At 40.3% G+C, this 9676-nt stretch overlaps 2 protein-coding genes across 2 annotated transcripts; one reads left to right on the top strand and one right to left on the bottom strand.

Annotated features, from left to right (window-relative positions):
• Window positions 1-294: 294 nt before the first annotated feature.
• LOC119475595 (sialidase-3-like) lies at window positions 295-3315 on the bottom strand. Its single transcript, XM_037748441.1, has 3 exons — window positions 2922-3315; window positions 2503-2743; window positions 295-2413 (listed from the first exon to the last, which is right to left on the bottom strand). The coding sequence occupies exons 2-3, from the start codon at window positions 2725-2727 to the stop codon at window positions 1406-1408; spliced, it is 1233 nt and encodes a 410-aa protein (XP_037604369.1). The 5' UTR covers window positions 2728-2743; window positions 2922-3315; the 3' UTR covers window positions 295-1405.
• Window positions 3316-3377: 62 nt separating this feature from the next.
• On the top strand, window positions 3378-9676 carry xrra1 (X-ray radiation resistance associated 1). The gene is made up of 17 exons (XM_037748437.1): window positions 3378-3850; window positions 4977-5125; window positions 5225-5296; window positions 5384-5456; window positions 5537-5634; window positions 6153-6301; window positions 7343-7447; window positions 7550-7668; window positions 7750-7802; window positions 7896-7976; window positions 8065-8158; window positions 8247-8365; window positions 8454-8627; window positions 8714-8843; window positions 8949-9064; window positions 9194-9293; window positions 9374-9676. Exons 1-17 carry the CDS (start codon window positions 3763-3765, stop codon window positions 9565-9567), a joined length of 1914 nt encoding a protein of 637 aa, XP_037604365.1. The 5' UTR covers window positions 3378-3762; the 3' UTR covers window positions 9568-9676.

The raw sequence follows: 9676 nt of genomic DNA, 5'->3' as shown, positions 1-9676 counted from the left end.
CGAATCACGTTCAACTCCCCACAGGTCGCTCTTTAACAAAAGTCCTTCACATCATTTCAGCGTGCCCTAAGCCTCCTTTAGCTGCTGAGGGAATTAAATCCTCCCTATACAGCCGCTAAAGTGTTTTTCACAGCTGCTTTTAAAACCACACCCATGCCCTATCTATTCATTTATCCCCTATTATTGTTTGTCTTTTTAAATGTATCCCAACAGTCAGTTGTTAAAAGCAATAATTACTGTAATTACACTATAATCAGGGGGAAAAAAACGGTACAAAACTGAACAAAAGATGAGTTGAGTGATAACAGGTTACTTTTATTTTCTACTAAAATACATGTTTCATGCAGGTTTTGTCACTTTTCCACAACAGTCAACAAAAACACAATGAAACTAGTGTAGAACCACCGGGAGGCTTTTTGCCTCACAACATTAGATGGACGTTAAAGTCGCTCAGTACAAGGTTGTGTGTATGTGCAAAGTCCTAGTGGCTTTATAAATATTGTCTTCTTCTGCCGTTACATGCTGTTACATGCTTTCACTTGATAACCGACAGCCAGCCAATCACACCTGGTCATGATGCGGCAAGAAATTAATGAGAAGCCTGTTCAGAAAATCATGCTAAATGTGCCGGAAAATAAATGATAAATTCAGTGAAATATTGCTTTTGAAAATGAATGTAATAAATATCTGTGAACAGTACAAAGTAGCCCAAACGTTCTATTAATCCATCAACTGTCCTCCTCTAACTCATACATGTGGTACACTTCGGTTGGTCTCTTCATTGATTAGCTGGATGCGGAAAGTAAATGTTTGTCTTTTCTGTCCAGTTTTGTTGCCAACTCTGTGGCGCCCACTCGGACCTACAGAAAGGGTTGTGCACTGGCAGGCTTGAGTTTAAACAGTGGAGTAGAAGGCATATGTGAATCAAGACTATACTAAATGTAAAGGAGCGACTGAGCATGGCTCTACTTCACAAGGCCTGCTATGATCTTCATATGAAAATAAAAAGAGGTAGGCAAATTCTCTCCACTGCTCAGAATACACTGACAGTTTGATAAGATGCAGAAATGGGCATGGAGTACTTGTCAAACATGCTACACACAAAGCCTGTTTGTAAAGATGACAGTCCAGCACAGCATGCTTGCAATCAGCCACTATTAAAAATAGTTTCCTTCCTTACACAGCTGCTTGCATATTAATACTAGTAAGATACTTTTTTTCATGTAAACAAGGAGACAACAAAACACACGACTCATGCATGCATTATCATCTCCAGACTGTAGAACAACAGTAAACACAGACAGATGTTACTGCACAGCATATTTAGTGGCTTTTGCTTGGATTTTTAGGGTTGCGGGGAGGATGTTAGAGAGCTTTGTTAATACAGAAGTAAAGCAACCGCAGTTCAGCGCATCTTCTTGTCTTTCTTGCTGCCTGTCTGCATGACATCATTAAGGGTAAAGGACATGAACGCAATCTGCTCAAGTTCACTTTCTTTGCCGCACTCCATCAGGCAGGAGAACTGATCCTTGTCTCCGTTGTAAGCCAGGTCGGAGTAGCCGCTGGGCCCGCTGTGGATGATCCTGGGCCGGTCCCACCCTGATGAGTGCAGGGGGGATCGGTTCAAATACACGCCCATGTCTCTTCTGCTAGACTTGTTGGTTGGGTGGATGAAGAGGAGCCAGGTCTGTGTGTCCGGAGACAAGAGCGACGTGCCACAAGCTTTGCTTTCGGCGTCGTCGTTGGGGACAAATTCAGGAGCGGGGAAGCCAATGACGCTGCCTTGACAGCCTCTAGGTGGTTCCACCAGCTCTGGAGCAATGTGGGGTTTGTCAAAATACACACCGCTGTTTTCACTCAGGGCCTCACACCTGTGGCCTCCAGTGTTACGAGCGTTGCAGTAAAGGTGACTCCTGCCCTCGTGGTCTATGATCTCTGCCATTTCACACTCACATGACTTTTTCTGAAGCATCTTCCCTATGTGCCACGTCTGGCCAAAGTCCTCGCTGTATACCGACAGCGCACGTGGGTAGACCGTCAAAGGAATGGGGAAGGAACAGCATCTGTAAGGGACGTAATAGGCGTACGCCGGGATGATCAATCTGCCGTTCTCCAGCTGAACGCCGTGGCCCGGACCCACGGCGAACGTGGCCCACTTATGGATAGTTTCACCGATCACACTTTCCGTTAAGTCTCTCGCTTGGCTCCAGGTGTGCCCGTCGTTGCTGCTGCTCACACAGCAAAGGCGTGTCTTGTTCTTACCTGTGATGACCTGCCTGAACTCTGTGGTGTTTCCCCAGATGCAGATGAAAATTAAAAACAGGGTTTTGCTGTTTTTTTCATACACAGGGCAAGGATTCATAGTGCGGTGGTTTGGTAGACATGCTGTCGACAGCTCCTGACTGGACGACCACTGGAAAAACATAAAAAATATGAGCACAAATCATTTTGACAGCTTATTCAAGCAGGTTTATATGATGGTTATTATGTATGAATAATAACCTGGACAGATCCATCATCTTTCAACGTTCCTCTTCTCATAACAAGGATTTTGGCATCATGGTCACAGGGCGAGGATCTTTTCTCTGCAAAGGCGAGGAAGGTGTGACTGTGCCTCAGATAAATGAGAGCAGGGATCCTGTATGTTATCCCACTTGGCTCCTTTTCAAACAAAGTTGTTTTGGCCGGTTCCTCTCCGCTGCCACTCTTTGATGGTGTGTTTCCCATGGTGGATCAGAAGGTCCTGCATATTGAAAATATTCCAAATGCATGACATGTATTGGCTTATTTTGCAGTCTTGGTACAACAATCTCAACACAGAAAGAGTTCACACTCCAACAGCTCCTCATAGACACATATGATTGCATTGCTACAAACAGCGTCTAACGTATACTGTGCATGCATAATAAACAAACCCTTACCTTCACTTGTCACTCTTCACATTTGTCACCCTTGATCTCTGCGTGAACGGCATCATACCGTCTAATATCACGCCACAAAAGGGACCTCTAATGTTCACGACACTGATGCTAGGGGTTCATCATCAGAGAAGAAGACGAAGCCGAAGCGAGAGAAGCACTCACACTCACTTCCGCGTTCGTTTGACGCGTCCGGAGTTAACTAGACGGCGGGTTTAAGAGCTAGATTGTCAACTAGAGCGTAAAAGATTCAATTTGGCTAAGCATTCCTCATTTTACTGTGCTAGCATAATATATATATAGACGGATAAGGTGGCTACTAACTGTTGGAGGACAGGAGTTATCAGGAATATGCAGTAATTATGGTGTCCAGCCTCACGCATGCGCAATGGGGGTCAATTCAGAATAGCAGCTAGCTAGCGAAACAGTTAAAACGAACAACATAATTCGTTTCAGTGACTAATTGAGTACCCAGTGTTGTATATGGAAAATGTTGGCATCTTCGTAACACTATAAGTGTAATGTCTCAAAGTACCTTAGCCTGGCTAGGGCGGACTATTATCTTTTCATTGAATTCAATCTTTGGCTAGCTAGCATTGGAGGGTTACTTCCGCTGGCTCGTAAAGAAAACAGCAAAACACCCGGATGTACTTCGTAGCGCCCCCTGCTGGACGGGAGGAGCAGCGCTCGTCTTTTACGTGCTGTTGCTAGGATACAGAGCAGCACTACAGTGTAGCTCAAGATCAAATAGTGTAGCAGGTAGTCCGGGACAGCTCACCTCGTGAAAAGCCTAATTAACACATGAAAAGTTGTGATAAATGGATCTCACAAGAAAAAAAAAAAGATGAGTGCATCCTATAAATTTGATGATGGACAGAGAAACCCTACCAAATGTTTCCCACCCAGGACATTACTCAGTCGAAGGAAAGAAGGTGAGTGAAGTTATAACCTCTAGTTAACCTCTAAAGTTAGCCCTTTATGGTGCAAGAATAGTTCCACAACTAGCAGGTCTATATGCATGATCTTGGTATCTATGGATAGGTAAGTCCTCAGAGAATTCATCCCCTGTGTACAGTAAGTAACATTGTGACTGTTACTATGTCTGAGTGAACTGTGATGAACCAAACATTTACATTTTTATCCTCGCCTAAGATATTTTCTAGATTAGACAGTGGATAACAGCATTATAGCATTGATGCTATGCACAGAGATGCTACTGAATTCATTCAGCAACTCCTTGACTACAACTGTGCCAAAGCAGATATAATGAACACAAAGCACATAGATTCTACAAAGGTTTTAGTAAGGATAGGACCAGGTGGACTCTCTATTTGGCCATTTGGACACCCAAAGTGTGCCAAATGGGTTTCCTACCTCTTGAAAGTGAATCTGGCTATAAAATACTACTGATATCCACTACAGGAGGCTATGTGCACACAATTGAGCCTTTGGCCATGCCATTTACCCAGTGCATCATCACATTCTATCATTGTGCACAGTGTAAAATCAATAAAAAACAACTAAATTGTATAATTTTGACTCCAGATGGAGTAGTTTTATTATAATAATGAAATATGATCAAGTAAAACTTAGATAAACAATGTCAATAAGATAACAAAAAATAATTCACAGTCAAGTATGTACATTCAATATAAAAACGGTCAAAAATATTATTTCTTGTGCGTTGATTTTGTATTTAAAATATTGAAATCATTGCCAGACAAACATTATTTGGACAAAATACACTTGGGAGTGTTGTTTTAGTAGCGTTAAGGCCTCGTCTTTTTGAAACAATTCGTAAAAAAGAGCACCACAGCATTTTGTGAAGTTTTTTATGAAGTGTTTTAACATACAGCTCAGCCGAACCTGGTACCGAGTTCGTCGGTAAAGGAGGTTAAATTAACTTATTAAAACAACATTTAAAAAAAGCCAAAACACTAAACAAGCATGGAAATGCACTCATAGGCTACTAAATTGTTATTAAGTAGGCTTATATATTTGTAAATCTGCAAACAATATCTGCTGATTATATTTTATTCAATTTGACTTCCCTTGTAGGTGCTGGTCATTGGCTCGTGGCTTATAGAAAGGCAGAGGAGCAGAAATACAAGAAAGTGCATAGAAGAATAAAAGAGACTAATAAAGAATGTGAGAACAACATGGTGGCTGGTTCTCCTCGTTGTAACACATTAGATGGGCATTTCCTGGTAAGGCACTGAAATATATTTATGTGAGAAGTGTTTATTTGTAGCAAAATCAATTGTCTGTTGTTGGTGACCCCAAACAATTCCATCTTTCTTTTGTAGCTCCAGTTGCATTGTGTTGATAAGCCGTCTGAGGTCTGCTCTGTTGACATCAGTGAGCAGGAACTGGATTCTGTAAGAACCACTTTTCACACAGTTATTCAGATTATTTGGTTGTGTGTGGGTAAAACTGATTAATATCTGATTCCTTACTGTGCACAGGTAAAGCCAGAAGACCTCAAGGTGTTTGACAATGTAGCATACATCGATGCATCTATTAACTCCCTCTCTTTAGGTGATTGTTCTTATATAATGCAGATTTACCTTCAAGAACGTGCAAAATGTGGCGACTCTCAGAAAATGTTTTTTTTACAGGGTCTTTTAGCAGTTTTGTGTCTTTAAGAGAACTCAATCTGTCATTAAACGGGCTTTGCAACATGACGTTTCATGCTGCTGACTTCCCTTATCTTGAGGTAAGATGACTTTGATATACTTATTAGACACACTACTATATTTAATATTGTATATTAGGATTATAAAAATGCCACAGGGATAATATACAACTTGACATGACCTTTTAGTCCTGACAAGAACCTGAAAGCCTTTTATTTCCATCCAAAATGTTCATTTATCAGCTTCTTTCACATTGCAATTCTTTCAAAATAAGAGCCTCGATATTGGTGACAGAAGAAACCATTTAAGTTGTGTATGTCTACTGATGCTTACATCGTGTTTGTTAATATTTGTACCTGTTCAATGTTTGAATAAACTTCATGATTCATGATTTAAATTCATAATTAATTCATGCTAGCGCCTGGCAGAGCAGCAGCTAATCTAGTGAATTTGTAAGTGTGTAACATTGATAATATTTCGAATTGCAATATGTCAGACTTGCACTCCGCTAATGAGTGCTTGCAGCAATAACTCCTCTGCTTTTTCTATTTTGTCTTTGTGATATAGTTATCTAAATCATTTCTTTAAACCCTCACAGGTTTTGGATTTGTCCTACAACAGTTTGTCAGCTGATGATATTGTTTCCATCGGTCGGCTTCCACATCTAAAAGTCCTTCATCTGACTGGAAATCAGCTTCATCATCTTCCTCCTGATCTAAGTTCCTCCAACCATGACCCCACTCAACAGTTAGTACCTTATTTTCCATGAAGCAGCAATATAGGGGTGATTTATAGGAGTTATTTATAGCATTCTTACTACTACTTATTTAAAAAGTGCTTCACCTATGATCAGACAACTTTCTGTGTCAACTCAGGTGATATATTTGCCCTTCTTCGCTAATAGTTTTTGCCTGTCTAGTTTGATTTAAATTCACAAAAAAATCAACACAAATGAATCCACTTCTTTGCTAACAGTTTTTGCTCATTTGTTCTTGAAAAAGTGGCAAAAAATAAAAGGACATAATTGATTAAATTAGCAAGCAGGGTGTTGCTTTTCCATCCCAACTTCACACATACAGGTCAGCTGTGTCAAACACTGCTTTGCATCATGACGGTTATGGCAAAAAGCTTGCTTTCCATATAAAAGCTATTATAAAAAACTTTGATATGAGTCATGGAATTACTGGCAGAATGAAAGACAACTAAGCTGTTTCATAATATCTTTTCAGTAACATGCAAATTCACTCTCTAACTGCTGTCTGACGCTGCCTCCAGTCTGCTTTTTACAATTATTACTGCAGGAAATATCTTAGATTGACGTCCATAAGCAGGCACATAATATTCACTATCTTTCTTACAAAGTATCACCATGCCTTTATGGTTATATCTCATGAATAAGATTGAATAGTAATGTATTCAAAGTTTTTAACCAATAACGTTGCCAATAATAATCAGAACATTTGCATGATTTCATAACAACACCTTGTTCAAATAGTTATTTACAGAGAAAGGCCACAAACTCAAGATGCATGTTTTTAAATTGACCAAGAGAGGGTGCACAAATGCTCCAAATTCACACTCCTGATTCTGGTGAAGCAAATGCAATGACATTTGATACACCTGCTCCACAGCCCGGTATATATACAGTATATATACAGTATAGATGGGTTCAACGGGGTGATCACACATGCTGTAGAGTATATTACTGTAACTTTACAAACATGCGTTTTTATCAGTGGTATTTCATGATGTTGGTGAATTGTTTTTCTCTTCTTTTTTGTTGTACAGGCCGGCTACAGAAGAAGACACACAGTTTAAAGCTCTTGAAGTCCTGATGCTTGACGATAACAAACTGACCTCTGGAGCCTTCAACAGTCTTGCAAACCTTAAGAGGTCACGACGTAGCTTGAAGTTTGCTATACAAAACACAGTATTACTTGAGCGTAACAACATCTGTGGAAACATTCATTAAGCATTTATAATTGTCAATTACAGGCTAAAGTGTTTAAACCTGCAGGGGAACCGCATTTCTGAAATACCGTATTTGCAACTCGCGGGCTGCTCCAACCCTCGGCAGACTTCTATTGAAGAGCAAACTGAAGAAGAGGGACCTGGTAAATAACTTAACGTCAAAGTTTCCTCAACATCCTCAGAAAAATATTAAATATTTAGTCATTTTTATCCCCTCCATCCAGCCCACACTGAGACAAATCCTAACACCGTTGAAAATGTCAAGAGAATCTCACAGGTAATTAAATCTAGAGTTGGTGTTTAAAACGTTTCATCACTGTATATCTCGTATTTTAAATGCATCTGCCACCTACTGTATATCTCTCACAAGGAAAACTGTGAGGAGGAGAACTGCAAAAGATCCACTTTCCCACTACCGGAGCTTCAGTTCCTCAATTTAGCCGACAACAAGGTGTGTTGGATAATTTCCACATATAAATCAACCGCGTAAATCCTTTTGAAAAATGAGCTAACATGTCTCATCAGTGTTTCTTCACCAGATAGCAGAGGAGGAAGCGCTGATGGCTGCCACTCTTTTCCCGATGCTTCGAGAAATTGACATTCACTCCAACCCTCTGACCACAAAGAGAAGTGGTAATGCTTCTCTCTTCTCCTTTAAGAGAAATTTTTAAAAGATCGGTTTATGGATTGTCAACGCTGAAATTGCTTTGTTTGGACACAGGAGACCCTCCCTTACTGACCCATTACCTCCAAGAGAGACTGGGGATTACGATAAAGCGTAAGAAGACACAACAGGTGGTGAAGCGTCCACTGAAGGTGTCCGCTGATCCTAAATGGAAGGTTGGATGTGTTCTGCATTGACATTTCATCATGACCCTCCAGATTTATGAACGTTAAACAGTTATGATTCATCTTTTCTTTTTGGTAGTTTGTGGAAGAAAGAATCCCAAAGGTGTCAAAGAAGCCATTGTTGATGGATGCGCCCTGTCCTGCTCAAACTCAGGTTGAGAAAAGTGAGGTGAATTTTAAGAGAACATCAGAATCTGAGGATAGCGGAGACGACACCATCCAAGAAAATACAGAGCGCTTCTTTGTTACTCAGGTACGTACATGTCCTGTTTTTGTGGTTTTCAAATTCCTCCTCTCTTTTAGTCTCAACATTTTCTCTTTTTACTGGATCACGCTCAGGTAACAGATGTTCCTGAATATGAGTTCGATCTTCAAGTTGATGAGAGAGAAACTGCAGAACACAAGGACGATGCCATTCCTGAAAGATTGATGGATGCAAAACCAAATCCTGATGTGGTGGAGCCTATCGGTGAGGATTCAGCTATTTATTTTTTGGATATTTTCCTCGAGCTTTGAAAAGTTAGTGAAGGAGAATATATCTATATTTTTTTATAGTTTCTTTGTCTTTCAACAGGAATTCAAACCGCTGTTCGGATGCTGGAACACAAACTGAAGAATCTCAATGTTTACAGAGACTCCAAACCAAAGCTTGATAGCATCCAGATGCCGTACAGAGAAAGAGAGAAAAGGGTTTCATATTTTGCATTAACACTCAATATCACTGTCAAATTATAATAAATCTACTATAAATAACGAGGAACATGTTACCACCTTCATGTCATGACTTTAAAAGAATAACTTCTCTGTACACAAATTAAGGAACTTCCACCTTTGAAGCCAATGAAGCAGCCAACTGATAGGGTTGATGAAATGATCAAGGAAATGAAGGAGAGAACAACGATCAGCAAAGTGCCCTTAAGTATGCACATTTCTGATACAATGAATGTTAACTTGACCTTTCATGACCTTTCTCTATATAACACTTCGTTCTCTGTACAGGCAACGCCATACACGGTACAGGTGTTAGCAAGCAAGAGCATAAGGAAGCTCTGTCTCTGCTGAGGGACATGGAGACAAGGCACAAGATGGTCCATAAGAGAACAATGGAACAAGCAGCCAGCATCGAGTCTGATAGAAACACCAGCCGAAACAGAGCTGAACCTCCACCTATGCAGAGGCCCTCAAGTGCTTAGCTAAACTGTGATTTTCTTTCTGCCTTGAATAACAGCTTGTTGATGTTTGTGTGAGTGGAATTGATGAGAAAACCAATCATGTCAAAAATAAAAGTAGTGGTTGCATGTT

This window comes from Sebastes umbrosus, chromosome 17 (assembly GCF_015220745.1).
Source record: "Sebastes umbrosus isolate fSebUmb1 chromosome 17, fSebUmb1.pri, whole genome shotgun sequence".
Lineage (NCBI taxonomy): Eukaryota > Metazoa > Chordata > Actinopteri > Perciformes > Sebastidae > Sebastes > Sebastes umbrosus.
This window is presented reverse-complemented; position numbering and strand designations above follow the sequence as displayed.